The sequence below is a fragment of the Protopterus annectens genome, chromosome 15.part0 (genome assembly GCF_019279795.1).
Source record: "Protopterus annectens isolate FY-2018-M chromosome 15.part0, PAN1.0, whole genome shotgun sequence".
Taxonomy (NCBI): Eukaryota; Metazoa; Chordata; order Ceratodontiformes; family Protopteridae; genus Protopterus; species Protopterus annectens.
Window position 1 is genome coordinate 66,242,775 of NC_056749.1, and position 22,200 is coordinate 66,264,974.

The 22,200-nt window shown below is 40.9% G+C and overlaps 1 protein-coding gene across 2 annotated transcripts in view; it reads right to left on the reverse strand.

Annotated features, from left to right (window-relative positions):
* Nucleotides 1-22,200, reverse strand: part of F8 (coagulation factor VIII) — a 2,728,596-nt gene that overhangs the window by 1,008,579 nt on the left and 1,697,817 nt on the right. For both annotated transcript variants that reach the window (XM_044057714.1, XM_044057713.1), the window contains one exon: nt 846-1,074. In XM_044057714.1, the coding sequence (XP_043913649.1) occupies nt 846-1,074 (229 nt within the window). The remainder of the gene's footprint in view (nt 1-845; nt 1,075-22,200) is intronic.

Consider the following 22,200-nt stretch of genomic DNA (forward strand, 5'->3'; position numbering starts at 1 on the left):
TTTGGAGCTTCCTGGCTAATCCTGAATGCAGACTACAGTAGAAGTTGCCAAGTCTCCTGCTTTACTCAATGAATATTTCTTTTCATTTCCTTTTTAATTTGCTTATGCTTTCTGCCACCATGCCTGCCAACCATCATCTCTTGCCGTCTCAGCTTATAGACGATTTGTTCCCCTATATTGAGTGCCCCAAGTCTTGAGGTGAGAGCTGGCAGGAGGAGTAATCATACAGATGGCCATGGCAGTTCTCTCCTCCTCATTGTCAGTGTCCTGGCAATATGTGCCCCTACGTCCTCCCCTAGATGGCGTAACTTGTGACCTACATTATCACGAGGGCCACTGTGTTTGTATGCACTTTCAAATGAAGACTGACACAAAGCCATGGCTTTGCATTTTGTTGCCCATTGCCCCCTTCCCCCTCCCATCAGGAGTAGCATGCTCATTCACTCCACAGCCTATTCTATGCCGCCGTCCCATCAGGAGAAGCATTCCCATTTCCTCCACAGCATGCTCCTAGCCCTCCCAAACCAGCTGCAACAGATGCCCAAGCCATGAGATGAACTCAGATAATTTAGGCCATAGTCAGAGCTTTATTGTTCTGTGCCACTGGAGGGGGACCCACAGAAGACATTTCATGTTTTATATATTCCTTTGTGTAGTGTACATACTGCTTTCTTTCTATGATGTAATTACATGAATTCTCATGGCAACAGAATATACTATAAACATCCATCATAATGGAATCACATCAACTCATGTAGTGATCTTTCTAGATTACATTTTGACCTTTTGCAAACACATCCCAAAGTGGTATGATCTGAAGACATAGATCTCTTTAGTATGCTTACCATGAAATTTGTGTTTTTTCTGCAGTGTGTCACCACCCAGCTGATTGTTGCAGTACAGTACACAGTTGCTGCTGAAATTCTCTTCAAAATACCAGCTTTTTGTCTCATCAAAAGTCATGAAAAGAAGAAACAGATCCAAGGCTGCTGGCAGTGAGTTGGAACTCTGATTCAGAAGTTTAGCTTTGCATATGAGAAGGGGACCAACAAGTCCTGAGTTAATATCTTTCTCCTAGAAATGCAAAAAAGCACATGTTTAGTGGCATGAGCTACAAAAAGAACGTAGTTCAAGAATAACTCATTTTAGAAGCTTATTATCATATTGCTGAGTGTTTCTTTACACATTTCTGGTAGAAAAGGCAGTACATTGCATCTTAGAATACTACAAGAACCCAGAGCAAATCCATCTGTTCTAATAGGAAACTCTATTGTCAGATGCTTTTCTGGCTATTGAGATCAGACAACAGTTGATAAATGAGTCTGAGGTGTTACTGATTTAGAATTTGTATGTGTTGGTCAGCTTACTGGGGCCATCTATTTTAGTCTTCCTATTAGTGAATACAGATCATAGGTTCATGGGTTCATAAATACTTACTAGGACTATTGATCTGTGAAGCTGTTAAGAAGCTCCCATGGTAGGTTTTATTCCCTATATTTTGTATGTGGATAACACAGATGTGAGCAAAACAAAGCTATATTGGACCATTAGCTTGTTGTACCTATCCCTGAAGGACAGGGGTGCTAAACAAGGGATAAATTTGTGATTTTCCATACATTCATCTATTGTGATTTGCTTCATGTGAAGTTTAAGATGGTATTCAAGCTTCCATTGGACTTCTGAACATGTCATAGGTCTGACCCGATAGGGGCTGTTAAGGGTCAATATATGAAGCAGAGATCATGTCTTAGTAGCCTGTATGATACCAAGAAGAGGTGGAAGGCTTTAAGATGGTCTTATTTTTTTTTGTGATTTAGACACTTCACAGGTCCATAGGTAGTTACTAGGCTAATAGTCCAGGGAACAATTGAGGAGTCTTGCCCAAATTCCCAGCTGCCCACAAGCACTGTCTGTTTAACTGACTTGCTTAAGGTCACACAGCTGGCAGTTGAAGGTCAAAGGAATCAGACAGCTCACAGCCTTAATCCTCTGCAGCAACTATTGTGGTGGTCCCAGTTGTTACAAGTGTTGGGACAGGTATGTACTGAATGAGGCCTTATAGTAACTAGTTAGCCTGATGACTGCTGCTTACAGTGTAATGATTATATCCCTGGACCAATACTTTCAGATATTAGCTGTACAATGAAACAGACGTCCCTACAATATTTGATACATGGTGATTGTTATCAACACAAGTTTCCAGATTCATGACTATGCAATCAACTGTCGGGGGTACGTTGTTAATGTGATAGTTACATGGAAAGCCATATTTGCCAAAATATACAGTTACATATCTTTTGGTTTAAGTCCATGGTTTTAACACCAGCTCTTTGTTTGGGATTTTATGATGGCACCAAGTTTACAGTTATCTGCAAACTTGGTCAGCCATAAACCGCTAACATTTGCTTTGATCTTTTTCTCTGAGAAGTAAATGCCAAAGAGTAATGATAGGACTTTAGGAGGAGGTAGAACTGCCCATACTAATTTCTTGGGTTCTATTTGTGAGCCAATTTGTGTGGGGTTTGCATTAAGCTGGAAACGTTTATCTGTGATACCTGAGGGTGGAATAGTGTTGGATGCCTTTGTGAGGTATAGATATGAAGCATGCATTGATTTGCCCTCATCTATTACTTCAATAAACTTCTCAAAGGAGGTGGCCAGGTTAAGCAGACAGGATCTGCCCTTGTCAAATTCAAACTGGCTTGGGTAAAAAATTTACATGCTGTTTATGGAGGTGTTAATGGAGATTCCTTGGTTGACATGAATGAAGATCTTTCTGTTTGCATAATCTGGATGATGAACCAGGGTATTTTAGACATGTTAGGGGCATTGCAGTCATCTCTCACCACTTTGAGTCAGGAGGCTTCTAATTTTAAAGCATCCTAAGATTTGTTTTTACAAGGATCAGTGGATGATGCCAATGAAACCCTTGTTTTATTCCACCAGTTCAAAACACTAATGAACTATCAAGATTAGAATTGGCCAGACCTGAGGTTCCAAATAACAACAATTCTTCCAATGTGAATTTTGGTGAGTGCCACTCAGATACTTTATTTTCTACTCCGGAGAATCCATTTGCTAACTCTGGTTCATTTCTGGTAATGTGGCTGATAATGAAGGTTTCAATGTTATATATTCAATATGATAATTTATATCTTGGACATTATATTTCGTTTCACATTATGCCTAAGGAGGTAAGATTTTTCAAGTGCTGTAATGGCATTACCACTAATGGCAACGTGTATAAAGAGCAAGGAATTGTTTAATAGCACTGGTCCTCAGTTACTAACAATTTTGATGAAGCATAATGACTCATGAAATTCATAAACTGGATGACACTATCAAGACAACTTATTTATTTTCTTGTTTTAAAGATGAGTACAGTGCTATCGATTCCACTACTGACAAAGAGGTCAATCTTATTGCTGCTTGGGAAGAGGAAACAGAAAAAAAATTCCAAGGGATTTAGAAGCCTATTCTAATAGGTTCATCGATTAGTACTAAGCTAACTGCCCTTGTGAGTCATTTTAAGCCTAGGCAATTCTCCCTTGTGAGACTCAAACCCTGAACCTTGTGTTTGTAAGGCAAATGCCTTAACCATTATGCCACCCTCCAAACCCTTGAGGTTGGTAGATAATGGTAGTGCATTTCCTGTCTCCTCATGCAAGAACTTTGAAATGAATCTATCAGGTAGACTGACATCATCAGTGTCTAGTAATGATGTTTTTTTAGACTATCAAAAAAAATGTCCAGCTCTGAGACAGTTGTCCCAGCTAGCAGGCGAGTCTGGTCATCAGCAGCATCTATCTGTTCTGTCATTACAGATCTACCAGTGGGATGGTCATCAGATCTATGTGAACAACCAGTCACCAAATATGTCAACACAAGTGTGGAGGGACAGGGAAGGGGAAAAGAATGCAGGACATCTTTGAACTTGACCCATGCTGCTAAATCCACTCCTTTGATTTGTGTTTCTACCAAAAAAACAAAAAAACAAAAAAATAATCATTGTTTTCCCACCTTCCTTGACTAGTTTAGACCAGTTTACAGGCATTGCTGTATTCTGGGCTGTGGTGTAGTTCCTGTGTTGTCCATTACCTTACTTGGATAGAAGGAAGTTTCTTTGCTCATCAGTGGGAGTGGGAAGCCTTGAGCAGCCTACCTGTCCTTGGGGGAAGTGACCTCAGCATAAGAAGCTGTAGTAATTGGTTGTTTTGGACCATTTCTAGCTCTTTTGTAGTTCACTGTTTAAAATTCGTGTTTGCATGGCTTTGTGCAGTTGTGCTCATAGCGCAGCGCCGGTTAAACAAGGTTAAACTTTTTCTGGCTCCGCCAAGTCTGCTCTTCAAATTTTCCCTTAAGGAAGCTCTACTCTTAGTATAACCAGACTACTCACTGTATTATAAGCCTAGCACTTGTTCTCAATACTTCTCTACTAAGTAATCACTCTCGTACTAAGTAAAGCACTACATCTACTTACCACCCATGTGAATATCCACTTCTCTTAAAGGTATACCACTCCCTTATACTGTTCTAGCATGTCGAGTGGTAGATTACTGGCGTCGTCTCCAGTTCAGCTGGTCAATCTGGGTATCTTGAGACAATGCTACAATTGTCTCATGTACACAGACAGCCCTCTCCTCCTCCCAACAAACAGAAATACATGTGAGAGATGCAACTATATAGCCAAACTGGAGGCTGAACTCTCTCAACTCAGGGCTGGCATGACCAGACAGGAGGAGATGGCAACCACACACACAACAATCCCAGTCCCACATAGACCTACCACAACTGCAAACCAAACACATAAAAACACAAAGACATACTCGGAGGCTCTAATAAAAAACTTACCAAAACAACAGAGGCTCCCAAAGCAGACATCCAAAAATCCACCACCTCAAAACAAAACACATGCAACACATACTTCAATAAATCAGTGTGTCGACCAATCGCAGCCCTTAAGGCCAAACACCTTGCCTGATACACTAGTAATAGGTGACTCCATAGTCAGACACACTGATGTCCCACTGACCAGGCTGAACAAGGAGAAGGTGACTGTGAGCTTTCTATCGGGAGCTAGGATCCGCCACATAACACACGCACTCAGGTCACTCCAAAGCAAGTACAAATATGACTCCGTCATTGTCCATGCTGGTGTGAATGACCTGAGACGTACCTCCCTGGACTACATGAAAAGAGACATAGAGGAGCTCTCCGATTATGTAGCCCAGGCTGGTATGACCCTGACCCTGAGCAGCATCTTGCCCTCACCAAGAATGATACCACAATACAAAGACAAGATGATCAGCTTTAACAATTGGCTCAAGTACTGGTGTCATTCTAAGGGGATCCAATGTCTGTCTGCCTGGGATGATATGTTGGACAAGCCATGCTGCTTCACAAGGGATGGCTTACACCTGTCACCACTGGGCTTCCGGATATTGGCTAAGGCTCTTGCCACCCCATAGTGCCTTTTTAGGCAAGGCTCAAAAGACAAACCCACCTCCTTAGAAAACAAAAATGGAAAAAAACTAAGGGTAATGCTGCTCAATGCCAGAAGTCTAAATCTCAAGATGCAGGCACTTGATGCACTCCTCAGCAATGGAGAACATCGACGTCTGTGCAGTAACTGAAACCTGGTTCAAGGCTCCTGAGAGCACCCCAGCACTACCAGGCTATACCTCGTATCATGCTTTTCGGCCCCAAAACCCGGGCCGAACCACAAAGGGAGGGGGAGTGTCCATATTCATAAAGGACACCCACACCTCCAGGTTAGTAGCAACACATGAAGCATCAGAGACCATACAGGTGCAACTAACCATAGGCAAAACTGCTATACAACTGGTAGCATGTTACAGACCACCCTCCCAATCTCAAGAACCCCACTCAGCCTTCCTGAAGACATTGGAGGATATGAATGTATCACAAAATACCATCATACTGGGAGACTTCAACTACCCAAACATAGATTGGGTACATTATTCTAGCCCTAATACCCTAGCCCAAAGGTTCCTGTAATTCATAAATTCAAATGCACTGGAACAACTAGTCACCTCTCCCACTAGAGGAGATAATATACTAGACCTGATCATCACAAACATGGGGACAAAATGCTCCACACTGGAAGTATACCCCTCACTAGTGAGATCTGACCACAAACTAATCACCCTGGATATACATATCCCACCTCCACCCCCAGCACAAAAGACCACAGTGAAAAACTTCTCAAAAGCAGACTTCACTCTTCTTAAGGCTGAGATGGTATCCTTTAAGCCCACTGTGCCAGTGGGTACCACATCCCACAATGCCGAATCCTTCACAAATGCTTTCTATGGACATCTCCAAGAATGCATGGATCATGCAATCCCAAACAAATTCAAGTCCCTCTCCACCAAATGTAAGCATCCTGTCTGGTGGACCTCAGCCATAAAGAAATTGTATAACAAGAGAAGGAAGCTACTGCACGTCAGAGCGAAATCCCATGAAGGGAAGACATCTCTGATCAACATTAGCAGAAAACTACATTCTCTCATAAAAACATCCAAGGCAAACTTTGAGAGAAAAATCGCTAAGGACACTAAAGATAACCACAAAGCCTTCTTCAGCTATGTTAGAAACCTGGGCGGAAATCCTCAGATATGCTCAGAGTTGGTTCACAACAACAAAAATACACTGAACCCACAGATATTGCTAACATTCTGGCTGACAGGTTCAGTGCAGATTTCTCCCTCCTTCACCCCCAAAAGAAGAAATACTTATCCCAGCTGAATGTAATCTCCCTGTCATCTCAGATGTCCAAGTGAGAACTGCCCTAAACAAAGCAAAAAACACAGCATCAATGGGACCTGACGGTATCCCGGGGTGCGTGTTACGTGAACTCCAAGAGGAGCTAAACCCACACATAAAAATGCTATTTAACCTTAGCCTTACTTCGGGATATGTACCTGAACACTGGCGTACAGCAACAGTGGTCCCACTCCACAAGGGGGGTGCCTCTACAGACCCTGGAAACTACCACCCTATAAGCTTAACTAGCCTGGTCTGCAAAGCTATGGAAAGAATCATTATGGAACTCATAAACAGAGACATAGGGGACCTACAGATACTTGACCCCACCCAGTTTGACTTTGTAAAGGGCAGATCCTGCCTTTTAAACCTGGTTGACTTTTTCAAAACAGTCACTAGAGCCATTGATGAGGGCAAAGCAGTCCATACAGCATACCTGGACTTGGCTAAGGCCTTCGACACAATACCCCACTCAGGCATCATAGATAAGCTAAACAGCTTAAAAGTAAACCTTTATGTCACTAGATGGGTTGCAAACTGGCTAAAGGACAGAACCCATAAAGTTAAAATCGCTGGAGCAATGTCAGACTCAAAGCCAGTCATGAGTGGTGTCCCACAGGGATCTGTCCTGGGACCCCTCTTGTTCGGCATTTATTTCTCAGATGTTAAAGCAAACATGGGAGGGCTGTGGCTGACAAAGTTCGCAGATGACTGCAAACTAGGTGCCATAGTCGATACACCAGCAGACACACACATCCTACAAAAAGGCCTCACTGAAACGGACAACTGGTGCCGTAGTCACGGCCTTAAACTAAATGCCAAAAAATGTATAGTCATCCCTTTTGGAAAAAACAAAGTACCCACAAATTATCACATAGACAGCAACCCAGTGAGTACAGAAAAAGTAATCAGAGACCTAGGGACCCAAGTAGACAGCGACCTCTCATTTGACACCCACGTTGCCAAAGTGTTTAGAAAAACATTCTACCTTGCACACCTCATCATGAAGGGATTCACATCCAGATCCAAGGATGTCATTGTACCCCTATATTACTCCCTCATCAGACCCATGATTGAGTACAATGCACCATTTGGTATGTACCTCACCCGGCATTTGCAACAGCTGGAGAGACCACAAAAGTACCTCACCAAAAGGATCAAAGGTCTCCAACATATGTCTTATTCTGCCAGACTAAAGAAACTTCAGCTCTATTCAGTAGCATACCGCCTGCTCAGAGGTGATCTCTGCCTGACGTACAAGGCCATGTCCAATCAGGATCTGATGGACATGCTCCACCTCAAAAAATCCAAATCCATAAGGACCACGAGAGCTTAAGTCTTAAACACAAGTATGAATAGGACATGCTGGAGGGATAGATTCGTAACCCAGAGGCTTCCCATGCTTTGGAACAGGATCCCAGTTCGTATTGGGCAGAGCCCCTCACTGATTCTCTTCAAGAGAAATCTTGATGAGTGGATGGGAGATCGTAAGTTTACCCCAGGGGTTACATCTGTGTCACTGCTAGACAGGGGCACAGTAAACTAATTCTATTATATAAGGGGACCTTCATTGTGTCACTACTAGACAGAGGCACAGTACTCTAGATTTATTCTGTACATTTTTGTACCATTTCATGGGGTGGCAAAAGCCACATCACTATGGCTAGGCTTACAAATGCCCCAGGGCAGATAGCCTAGTACTATACTATGAAACTATGATTTTTAACTTGACTGGCGTTATTTTTACTGATAACAGCAACACAACCACCACCAAACTCTTCCAGTGAACCAAGACAGCTGTAAGATGGTAAAAGGCAGCCAAAAAAACAGTCACATCTTACAGCTGTCTTGGTTCACTTGAGGAGTTTGGTGGTGGCTGTTACTGTTCTGAGTTCCATTTTACCCTGCAACACCTTTGTGGTTACTTATTTTTACTGATAGCTAGAATCAAGTATTGAATAAGGTATTTTCATTCATTCCTACCAAATGTGCTGAGTTAGCTAGGACTCTAAAGGAGTTTTGCTTGTTTGTTCTTAAATTGAATGTGACCTATCTTACACAATATTTATGTTGATACTGAGGCTTTATTTAAGCTTTCAACATTTAATCCTCCATTGGTACCAACCTTACAGAATTTTTAGAGACTTGTGAGCAAGACATTATTAGTATGTTACAATACAAGAAAACTAAAATGTATTGTAATCTTACAATGTCTGAAAATTATGCTAGTGGAATTTAGAAATATAAAAGATTTGTGTTTTATGAAAGCCAATACAGGTGGATGAATGGTTGTTATGTATGTTGTGGCACTGAGTTGATGCTTTGTGAAGAAGAAGAATACAGATGTGTTATGCTGTTGTATATACACAAGAGTCATAGATATATTGTTGATGTATTATTTGAATTATTAACTCAAGGTTACATTGATTTTAATTTTTGAATGTTTCTGAGCCTAATATAGGAGTGCTGTTTGGAATTCCAAACATTTCTAAGAATTGTTTTTCTGCCTCCTTTTGGGCCCATTGTTAGGTCAGTTATTGACACATTTCTACCTGTTTAATCCTATTCTTCAGAAGCTGTCACATTTTATTAAGGAATTGTGGGATTTCCTTGATAAATTATCTGCTCATCTTGATACAAATAATTTAATATCTTTTACTGTTGATGTGCAATCACTTTACATTGTTATTCTGGCACTGGAAGTGTAGATCAGAGTATATGTGCTGTAGCTTTAAAAAACATATCAGGGACTGAATGTGCACATATAAATACAGGGCATGTGCTATTCCCAGAGCCATTTTGAGAGTTCATGCAGAGAGTGAGCATGTATGATTGCAGTAGTTAGTTTGTATAGAAGTTACTTGAGTTAAAGTCAGTGTTTGTATATAATAAAGCTCCTTGAACAGAACCCACAAATACTTTTCTACTGTGTCCAAAGAAGGAGAGCGACATGGTGTCAGAACCAGGATCCCAGAGAGTGATATTTGGAGCCATGAGGAGCCATGAGGAAGGTAAATTAAGAGAAACGAGCATGAGAAAGAGCCAGAGAAGAATCAAAGGTAATGAGAATTCGCACGGATAAACCGGAGCATTCCAACGACACACACCGCGTTATTAAACAAGCGGGAGGCACAAAAGGGTTATTAACCAAGGGAAATGTTTAAAATTAAGATATCTGACAAAATGATTACTAGAAAAGCAAAATGTGCACGTTTAAAGCAAAATGATTGTGTTTAAAGCAAAACAGGCATGTTTAGAGTAAAACGAGCACAAGAGAAGCGCAACGGGCATAAAAAGGGATTAAACGAGCAAAACTAATATACGGAGGGCAAAAGGGCACATTAAGCATAAATAAAGCAAGGAGACTGCATGTTTTACCAAAGTGCTCTGTTTTGGCATAACTACGGCTTCATACTGTATCAAGGGCATAACTAGAGTTATTTGAAGCATCTAAGAGTGTGTAAAAGTCCTTACAGTGCATGCTTATTACTGTGCATGTATTCTGAAGAGGTTATCTGTGTGCAAAGTGCAACTATTTTGTGAACTACAGTCAAACTATAGCCATTTTGAAAAGTTTCTTGTGCTGGGTGTGTCTATTTGCAAAGTGCCACCATAATACAGAATGTTTTTTGCACTGTAAAGAATTACCTAGCAAGGTACTACCATTTTGGGGAAATTTCAGTGTGCTGTGTACAGTTTATTCGCAAAGTGCCATTACTTTAAAATGTTATTGACTCATAATCTTCTTGCCCACTTCATTTGCATCATGCAGTTACTTGAAATGTTTTTTTTTTTTTTTTAATGATGATAAATTATTTTTGCAGTACTGTAATTTTAAAGGTATTACAGTGCCCAAAAGACTTATTTTGCAAAGTTGAAGTTACACAGAGTCTTGCATCATGCAATTGTTTGATATGTTTCTTGTACAGATAAGAGGTGATTTAATTCAAGTGTATTACAGTGCCCGAGAGATTTATTTCTCAAAGTTCAGTTATACAGGGGCTTATTGTACTATTGGGCAAAGTTACAAATAATGGCATACATTTCTGGCATGTGTGTGTGTGTTCATGCTTATTTGCAAAACCCTTCACTGGTATGTTTTAATATGGCAGATGGATTTCAAAAGCCCTTACTACTTGTATTTGATCTGAATATTGCAGAGAATTAGAGAATATTTGAGCAGGAGTATGATATTTTATACAAGCAGCTTATTCAGATAAAGATGTATGCTCCAGGGCATTCATTTTGCTAATCTTAGCAGGGTTAGGGACCATAGAAAGAGAGCAGTACATGAGGGTTCTCATATTGTTGTACAGGCTGAATCAAGGCAAGATCCCGAGTGTTTGAAACGCAAGTTCAGAGAAATGTGCAACCCCCAGACAAGTATTAAATTAGAGAGGCATTTGTTTTACATGAGAGATCAGGAACCAGGGGAAACGTTTACAGCTTATATAAGTGACCTGAGAAACAAAGCCAAAACGTGTCAGTTTGGTGAATTAAAAGATGAGTTAATAAAGGACAGACTCATATGTGGTATTAATAGTGCTGCTGTGAGAAAGATTTTACTTCATGACAATGATTTAACATTGAGTAAGGCCATTTAGATTTGCCAAATCCATGAAGTTACAGAAAAACACACAAGTATGCTTGCAAGTGACAAGAGCATGGTTTCAGCAGGCTCCAGAGCAAATGTAGACAGCATGCAACATGTAGTAAACAGAAACAGGCCTAAGCACATGGCAGCCACATAGCTTTCCAGCAGGTTCTAAGACTAGTTTAGTTAAAGCAGCACATCCCTCAATGCAGTACACGTGTGAATCAGCAAAACTCAAATCTAGATATATTGTTAAGTGTCACAATTGTGGTGCAAATCATGAGTTTAAAAGAGAGAAGTGCTTAGCACTTGGTCAGCAATGTCACAAGTGAAAAAAATGGAACCATTTTCAAAAGTTTTGCAAATCAAGTAAACCCCACACAGTTGTAAAGAAAGGTTACAGAAAAAAGCAAGTTGATCAAATAGAGCCACCACAGTCAACTTTTGATATAGATGGTATATCAGTAATTGGTGAGAAAGCTGATGCAGTGAATTTATTGGCAAAAAGCGAAGTGTTTTGTACTGTCCAGATCAGTGGTAAATCCACAGAGCTTAAAGTAGACTGGTTCAATGTGTAATGTTATATCAGCAGACACATTTGCTAAAGTGAGAACTAATGAACTACTCAATGTGGCCAGTAGTGCAAAACTTGTTGCTTATGGATGTGAAGAAATTCAAACCAAAGGCTCAGTGATGCTTTCATGTTATTTGGCCAAGAACTGTTACAACTTGTTATTCTATGTATTCTGAAGACCAGTACAGTCTCTAGTTGGTCTCAAAAATTATTTTATTTATTTTTATTTTACATTTGTTGACCGGGAATGCCTGACTGAGCCAAAGCCCTTTTTCAGCAGAGGCCCGGGGAGAAAAGCTCCAGTATATACAGATTACATTTAGTCATTATACAGATATTATATAAGTAGAACAATGGCAAAACAGCTAGATTTCAGCCACAGCATTTTTAAAAGTAGTAGTAAATATAAAAACGCAACATATTACTAAAGTGTGTTTTTTTTTTCAATTGAATCATTCAGGATACAGTAAAGTATAAGAGAGAGAGAGGAATACATAGATTAGCAGAGTATAGCAGAGTGTTATCAAGGTGGGTTTGATAGTTTGAGAAGGAATCTGCTTTCTTTTACCAAAGAAGTTCATCATATAAGTGCATCTCCTAGTTCCAATTTCTCTGAAGCCATTGTCTCACAGTATGCTGATGTTTTTGATGACAAGTTGGGCAAACTTCCAGTTATGTATTCCATGAAGTTAGACCCAGAGGTCAGTCCAGTAGTCAGACCTGTTGGAAGTTCCAGTAGCTATGCAGGATAAAGTCAAAGCTTAGTTGGATAACATGGTACAGCAAGCTGTAATTTGTCTAGTTACAGAGCCAACTGAATGGGTGCCATCTATGGTAGCAGCTCACAAAAAAGGCTCAGATGAAATCAGAATGTGTATTGACCCAAAAGATTTGAATAAGGCTGTGACGCCCATGCCCTGGTCCATCAATCAAGGAGCCTCAATCCTCACCACTAACACCAGAGACGGTGTCTCATATAGGAGGAAAGGATAACAAATACACACAGTAAAGTGCAATTTTCCTTAAGAGCACACAGAGATCACAGTCAGTCCGGGGCTGATCGCTCCCTTGCTCTCCAGGTCCCCAATAAGACTTCCTACTGGTACAGCTATAGGGTCCAGATCTCAGTCTAGTGGTCAAGCTAAAACCTCTAGCACCCTCTCTATCCAACCAGTGCTTCGTGTCCCTGCCCAAGTAGCTGACACACACACACTTTGAGATAAGAGTTTATACAACCACACAGGCACTTCTGGGGAAGGCTGGCACAGGTTCTCCAGCTGTGCCCCTTTTACCCAGACTATATGGTAGTACCCTGCCACCACCCACTAATAATTATCAGCTACTCAAAGGCCCTTAAAAGGGTGTCCAATTATAACTGTACAATATTATTATCCAATTGGTAGTATGACTAAACAGTCAAGGCTTATTAGAGTGACTTGGTACACGATCCATATATACATCCAATGTACTCTTAGAGCTTAACTTATCACTACACAAAACAGCCAAAGGTGAAAGGATTTAAAATATTTAATAATAAATAATAAAAACACAAGACAATACTTCTTACTACTCAGTGCTAGTCAAAAGTTCAGAGATCACAGAGAAATACTTAAAATAGGTCTGACATCACAGAAAAACACTTAGTCTAATTTTCTAGTTTCTAGCTATTTCTAAAAGAAAACACAAGTCTAAGATAACTTACATAAGAAAACAGGCAGAGTGCTGATGAGTTGGATGGTCAAGACAAAAATGCTTAATGCCTTCTGATTCTCTCTGTTTAAATTGCTATCTTCAGTCCTGATTCCCATTACATCATTTTTTACAATTTTCTGGTGTTTCCAGGCTAACAGAAACTGCATTCTTGTTATCTTGCATCTGCAGGAAACTGCAGCCATAAAAAACATTCCACATGTAAACTCTAGTAATTATTCCTTAAGTTAAAACAATAGGCAGAATGCTTCACTCCAGACTCATCACCTCCAAATTTTAACTTCAAAGAGACAGACACAAAATAATTTTAACTTCAAAGGACAGACAAGAAATGCTTGACATAGCTGTCTTTACAGCAGAGGGCAATGTTGCTACATTGTTTTAAGTTCAACATTTCACAGCATATTCTTTCATTTAAGAAAACAAGCTTGTAGCTCAACATTTCACAGTATTTTCTTTCAATTAAGGAAACAAGTCTGTAATTCAACATTCATATTTACAAATGATAGCATTATCTGCACAATTCTATCTGGCTAGGCTGGCAGTCTTCACAAAGGCATTGATGAGACCGCATCATCCAATGCACAAAGTCAAAGAGGGCACAGCTCTAATACTGAATGCCACTGTTTTTTTCAGTCTTGGATGCAAAATGTTCATTTTGGCAAGTGATGCTTGATTGCAAATCCTCATTACTAACCACTTTTGTACCCCGTTGGTAGAACCAGATTCCTAACTATGCCATTTGGAATAAATTCTGCAAGTGAAGACTTCCAGTGTGCAATGGATCAATTTTGTTCAGGTTATCTTTGTGCCATAACAGTAGATGATTTATTGGTTGGAGGCAATGGTGAAGCACAGCATGACAGAAACCTAAACAGAGTTCTAGACAGAGCATGTGAAGTAAACTTGAAGCGTAACCCTCTGAAGTGCAAATTTAGTCTTCCATAAGTTACATATGTAGGTCATTTGTTTACCAGTACTGGCTTGAGACCAGACCTGACCAAGCAAGCAGCTATTCTTGAGATGTCAGCATCAGATAATGTTCAAGCTCTACAGCGTTTCCATGGCATGGTCAACTATTTAGGCAAGTTCATACCAGACTTCAGTGAGTTGAAAGCACCTTTAAGAGAGCCAATGTGCAAAAATGTTACATGGTCATGGTTAGAACAACACCAGAAGGCATTTAAAGATGTTAAGCAGAAAATTGCCACCCCACCTACATTACGATACAGTATGATACTATGATGTGAATAAATCAGTGACTCTTTCTTGTGATGCTTCAAAATTTTGTCTTGGTGCAGTTAGTCTTTAACAGGAAAGACCAGTAGCCTGTGCATCTAGAACTCTTACCCAAACTGAGATGCAGTATGCTCAAATTGAGAAAAAACTTTTGGCAATAGTATTTGCATGTTCCAAGTTTCATGATTATATTTATGGTCGAGCTATTCAAATTGAAACTGACCACCAACCTCTAGTCACTATTTTAAAGAAGCCTATGCATTCAGCTCCAGTGAGATTACAAAGAGTGCTGTTCAAATTGTAAAAGTACAATTTCAAAATGGTCTACACAAAAGGCAAACTACTCTATCTGGTTGATACCTTATCCAGATTGCCCAGACATACAACAGAACAGCTTAAAGCAGAGAATTTTGACTTTGACGTGATGGCAGTGCATAATTTTTCTACCACTAGGCTTGATGAGTTAAGAAATCACACAAAGACTGATTCAATTTTGCAAAAACGCAATCACTACATAAATGTTGGATGGCTGTCAAAGCAATCTAGTGTACCACCTGAAGTGCAAACCTATTTTCCTTACAGAAATGAAATGCTGTTGGAAGATGGCATTATTTTCAAAGGTCCTAAAATTGTTATATCCAGATTTTGCATTGTGATCACACAGGTTCAACATCCACTAAGAGAAGAGCGAGAGAACTCGTATTTTGGCCTTCATTACTGAAAAACATTGATAAGGTACTTTCTTCTTGTTCAGTATGCAATAGTACTAGACCACATTTGCAAAGAGAATTACTTCATCTAAGTCCAGTTCCTGAACTACCTTGGTCAACAGTAGCCAATGATATCTTCGAGTGGGACAATCAACATTATTTAGTATTGGTAGTACTCTTATTCAAATTGGTTTGAGATTGATTTACTACATAATCTAACATCCACTACTGTTATTACTAAGCTGAAACATCATTTCTCATTTCATGATAGTCCCCACAAAATTTTCAAGAGAAGGGGACTTTGTACATGTTACTAGCAGTCCTGAATATTCACAGTCCAATGGACTAGCTGAACGTACAGTGCAGAGTGTAAAGCAATTACTTGAAAGGTCAAAGCATGATAATACCGATGTCTTTTGGATTTACTTAATCTTAGAAACATACCCCATGACGATATACTTGGCTCACCTGCTCAAAGACTTCTATCTAGGCAAACGAGAACAATGCTACCTATTAGTTCCTGTTTACTGAGGCCTAATGCTAAGCATAAAAAAAAAATCAAGGCTCAATTATTGAAGAAGCATTCTATCCAGAAGTCTAGTTATGATAAATCGAGCAGGTTTCTTTGTCCACTGAGGGAAGAAGAGACAGTGAGAATAGAAATGGTGAAAGGTTTCAACCAAATTGGTCAATTTACAGGTATATGTGCCAAGCAAAGATCCTACTTTGTAGAATCTGAGGGTGTGGAGTACAGGAGAAACTGCAGGCATTTTCTTCCTGTACCAGAATCATCATTGCAGTATTGTTCCTGTGATACATACTCTAGATCTCAGATCGAACCTAACATAGTTTCAATCCCAGAGTGTGTTTCAGCCTCTGTTTCTATTCCTGAAGATGTTTCAAATACTTCCAAGGTTGAACATTCTGTAGAGACAGCTCCAGTTGCTAAACCAAATTCCAAGTTTTATGTCACACGATATGGTCGAATATCCAGGCCTAGTATGAAAGTCTGGAATTCATAAATTCCAATGCCCTGGATCAACTTATCCACACCCCCACCAGGGGCAACAATATCCTAGACCTAGTCATTACCAACATGTGTGACCGGTGTTCCACACCTGAAGTCAAGTCCTCGTTGGTCAGGTCTGACCATAAGCTAATCACCCTAGATATCCACATCCCGCCCCTACCCCCCATTAAGGAAACCACTGTAAAAAATTCCTCCAAAGCCAACTTCATGCTTCTTAAGACAGAAGTGGCAAACTTCATGACACCCATGCAGAAGGACAATACAGTTACGACTGCTGAATCCTACACAAATGCACTCTATAAGGACTTAGACAAGTGCATGTATCGTGCTATTCCTAACAGAACCAAGTGGCTATCCTCCAAAAAAAGGAAGACAATCTTTTGGTCCCCTGCCATAAACAAACTCTACAACAGAAGGAAGAAACTGTTGCAAAAGAGAGTAAAATCCCATGAGTGGAGGAACTCCCTGGTCAGTCTCAGTAAGAAGCTGAGATCCCTCATGAAATCCTTCAAAGCTAGCTATGAAAACAAAATTGCCACTGAATCTAAGTTCAATCACAAAGCATTCTATAGCTATGTCAGGAATCTCAATGGCAACACCCAGATCTGCCCTGAGTTACAGCACAATGGCACAAAAATTACAGAACCAACTGATATTGCCTACATCCTGGCAGATAGGTTCAGTGCTAACCTTACTCTCTAAAGCCAAGAACACAGCATCCATGGGACCGGACAACATCCCAGGCTGCATTTTACACCAACCTCAGTACGAACTGGCTTCCCATCTAATCATAGCCTTAGGTCAGGCTTTGTGCCCACTGAATGGCATACAGCAACAGTTATCGCACTCCACAAAGGGGGAGCCACCACAGACCCCAGGAACTATTGCCCTATTAGCCTGACAAGCCTGGTCTGTAAGGCCATGGAATGCATCATCATGGAACTTATAAACAAAGACATTGGTAACCTCTAGACTCTGGAGTTTAGATTCTTTGGGTTTGGGAAAGGCAGATCATGCCTTCTGAACCTGATTAACTTCTTTGAAGCAGTCACCAAAGCCGTAGATGAGGGTAAGGTGGTTCAACAGCCTATCTTGACGTTACCAAGGCTTTCAACACCATCCCTCATTCTAGAATTATAGATAAACTCACTAAATTAGGTATAAATCCCTAAGTCACAAGATGGGTTGCCAACTAGCTCACTGACAGAACCCACACTGTAAAGGTTGCAGACTACAAATCTGACTTCAAACCAGTGACAAGTGGAGTACCACAAGTTTTAGTCCTGGGTCCTCTCCTGTTTGGTATCTACTTCAAGCTAACACAGAAGGTCTCTGGCTAACAAAGTTCGCAGATGACTGCAAACTAGGAGCCATAGTCAAGTCCCCAAATGATGTGGACATCCAACAGAAGGGCCTCACTGAGACAGATGTCTGGTGTCAGAGCCATGGCCTCAAGCTCAATGCCAAAAAGTGCATTGTCATCCCATTTGGTAAAAACTCTGTACCCATGAAATACCACATAGGCGGCAGTCTACTTAAGACCAAATATGTGATAAGAGACCTTGGGACCCAGCTGGACAGTAGTCTCTCCTTTGATAATCACATAGCCACAGTAGTCAGGAAATCTTTCTACTTGGCACACCTCATCACAAAAGGGTTCCCATCCAGAAAAAAAGAGGTCATTGCTCGCCTCTACTCATCACTCATTAGACCCATTATAGAGTACAGTGCCCCTTTTGGAATGTATCACACAAGACATCTGCAACAGCTGGAAACACCACAGAAGTACCTCACCAAGAGGATTACTGGCCTCAAACAGATGCCCTACACTGACCGTCTTAAAAAACTCCAGCTTTACTCCGTCGCATATCACTTACTCTTTGTGATCTCTGCCCAACATACAAAGCTATGTCAGACCCAGAGCTGTTGGACATGCTACACCTAAAGAAATCCCAATCCCTCAGAGGTACACACTCTAGGGACCCAAACCTTGTCACCACAATAAACAGAACATGCTGGAGGGATAGATTCCTGTCCCAGAGACTTCCCATACTCTGGAACAAACTACCCATCTATGTCAAGCAGCGTTCCTCATTAGCACTCTTAAAGAAAAATCTTGATGAGTGGATGGGAAATAGGAAATTCACCCTGGGGATCACTTCTGTGGCTCTGCTCGACAGGAAAATAACTTATTTAGGCCTTTGGGCCAATAGCCTAGTACCTACCTATGAGCCTATGAACCTATATGCAGCAACATGGTCTTAACTGTGTGTGTGTGTGTGTGTGTGTGTGTGTGTGTGTGTGTGTGTGTGTGTGTGTGTGTGTGTGTGTGTGTGTGTGTGTGTGTGTGTGTGTGTGTGTGTGTGTGTGTGTGTGTGTGTGTGTGTGTGTGTGTGTGTGTGTGTGTGTGTGTGTATATATATATATATATATATATATATATATATATATATATATATATATACCTAGTCTTGTATAAATGCATGACAAAGAACTACCTGAGATATCTGCATGCCGAATAGATTCATAACGTTACATGATCTACTTCTCAAAGAAGGAGGATGTAGGTCAAAGTGTATGTGCTGTAGCTTTAAGAAGCATGTCAAAGGCTGAGTGTGCACATATAATCGCTATTCCCAGTGTCATTTTGAGAGTTAGCATGTATGATTGCAGCAGTTAGTTTGTATATAAGTTACTTAAGTTAAAGTCAGTAAACTTGAAAATTTATTTAAAAAAAATGAATGGCTGAATGCCACTGACAGTCTATTCTTACTGAAGCTGCTGACTACAGCTCTGTGTTAGTGTCTAATTAAATACAGATGTCTGTCAGATGTGCATTTGTTAGTGCCTTGGAGAATAAAAGTCTGGTTAGTGCACATAAACTTTGCAGATGTTCTTCATGTTTCACTGTTGCAGTCATTACATTTGGCTTATCTGCTTGCAGTAGCCCTCAGTCGACCTGATTAACAAAGTCTTGCGTCCTGCGTCGGTTGCTGTCCCTTCATCCCTGACGTCAGGTTGTCAGGGGTATAAAACATGCAGCTGACGCCATTACATCAGTCCTTCTTAACATGCGGTGCCCAAAGCAGAAGCAGTTCGCAAGTGCCGGTCGGCCGACTCCTGAAATTCTCGTTTTCAAGTTTCAGAACCGAAGTCTTCAACTAAAGCTAAGTACCCCATTGGGGAAACTTTTTCTTGCTCCTTACTGATGTCATTAAAAGTTAATAATTGCATTTCTTGTGGAAAGCAAATACCTCACAAAGATTTTCATTCGTACTGTATTCCTTGCCTAGGCCCTGACCACGACGTACCTTGCTGTCAGTTTTGTGCCTTATTTAATCAACACACTATCCATCATCGGTATATTTTCGCCTCTAAATATTTTGGTTCTCGGTTCAACTATCCTGAAATGTCATTGGTTAGCCATCCAACTACCCATATTCTGAAAAATCGCAAAGATAAAGAAAAGACAGAGACAGGCCACCTAGGTCCAAAGCTGCCGACAATGCTTCTCGTAAGCCAGTTGCCAGTTTGCCGGTGTCAGTGAGGCACTTTCGCAGCCCCTGATACCCGCTACTTCTGATTCGCAGGCCTCTACTGAGACCCATTCGGAGTCCGGTATGCCACAAAATGCTTCAACTGTGGAACCTATGGATGTCTCTACCTTGGATGGGTCTGGAGCGCTGTGCAGGCACCAGCTTCTGAAGGTGTATTCAGGCCTACGGACTTGTATATTAAACCAACGCCTCCTTCTTCTTTAAGGCCTAAACCTCGAACCTTGCCTAAGAAACTGATGCCCAGGCCACATGCACAGGCCTCTATGCCTAAAAAACAAATGATAATGGCTGAAGATCTTATAACTCTAATCAGGGGAAGCCAAACCCCTCCGTCTAAGAGACCTAGGACTGAATTTGTTTATGAATCTTCTGATTTGGATTCTGATTTTTCTGATTCTTCTGATGATCTGGATTTGCCTTTACCTACTTATGAGGATTCTGATGCAGAGGACTCTATTCCCTCTGCTTCCCCTCCTGAGGATTTTTCTTTTGGTGAAACCTTACATTCTGTAAGGGAGCATTTCCACTGGGAAAGCCAGGATTTTTCTGATTCTAAAAAGAGGCTTAGGGATTTCTTACTCCTACCTCAGCATAGGCCTTTAGCTATACCTCCGGTACTAGACATTGTTGATGAAACCTTTTCAATATCTAGTTTGGCCCCTGATTCTTTGCCTACTGCTCCCAGAAAACCTGATAGATATTACAGGGTCCCAGATTCTCACAAGTTCCTTTTTAAAAATCCTATTGCGGATCCAGAGACTATTTCATAGGGACCCAAGGGCATTAAGGCTTCTACTGCTAATGATCCTACCCCTTCAGATAGAGACTCCAGGGCGCTGGATTGATGGGTAAGAAGGTTTACACTTCTGCAACTTTGGCCATTAGGGCCTTAAACTGTCAGTTTCATTTGTTAAAGTATCAACAACATGTTATTGGATTGCTTAAACAGAAAGTGATGTTGATTCCTGACTGTGCTGAAGATAAAGGAATTCAGGATATAATGCATTCTGCTGAACAGGTTGGAAAACATACTTTGCAATGTGGATTTGATTCTTTAGAAGCCTCTTGCAGGGCTGCTGTTACTGGGTCTGTGCTCAGAAGGCATGCTTGGCTTAAGGAGCAATCTTTGCCTGATCATGTTAAAGCTAAACTGTTGAATGCTCCCTTAAATCAGGACCGCCTGTTTGGCAACAAAGCTGAGGAAGTTCTTAAAAAGATGGAAGATAAAGCTAAATCTATGCAAACTGTTAAAAATTTTGTACAAGTTCAGTCTCCAAGATTTAGTAGGCATTGGCCCTCTAAGAATTGGTCCTTTCCGGCCCCTTCCAGATCTTCTCAATCCAAACCCAGACACAGCAGAAACCCCAGGTTTCAGTCACAGGGTACGCACAAGACTAAGCAGTGGGGGCTTTCCGCATCCAAATCTGGGAGTAGTAAGACTCCCCCCTATGGAAAGCTGTCTCAATGACTTGCCTTTAAACTTCAAAGCACTTCTCAACTGAAAGCTCCTTTAGGCGTAAAGACTGGTCTGCAGGCCAAAAACTGGAAACTCATAACCCAGGACAAATGGGTCTTAAATATAGTGTCCCAAGGATATAGATTTCACTTCCACATGTTACCAACACCAAGTGGGTGGCCAGATCTACCCCCAAATCAGTGGGCAGATACCCAAAAGCAAATACTTTCTCTCTTAAACATGGGGGCTATCCAGTTGGTACCAGAAGAGGAAAAGGGACAAGGTTTCTATTCAAGGCTTTTCCTGGTACCCAGAAAAGACAATTCATGGCATCCTATCCTGGACCTTTCTACTCTAAACACCTTTTGTTGATTCCAAAATTCAAGATGCTTACTCTTCACCAGTTGCTTCCTATGCTAGGCAAGGATGCCTGGTTGGCAACATTAGACTTAAAAGAAGCATACCTGCACATCCCTATCAGGGAATCTTGCAGAAAATACCTACGCTTCAAAGCAGGCTACAATCACTAACAGTTCTCTGCACT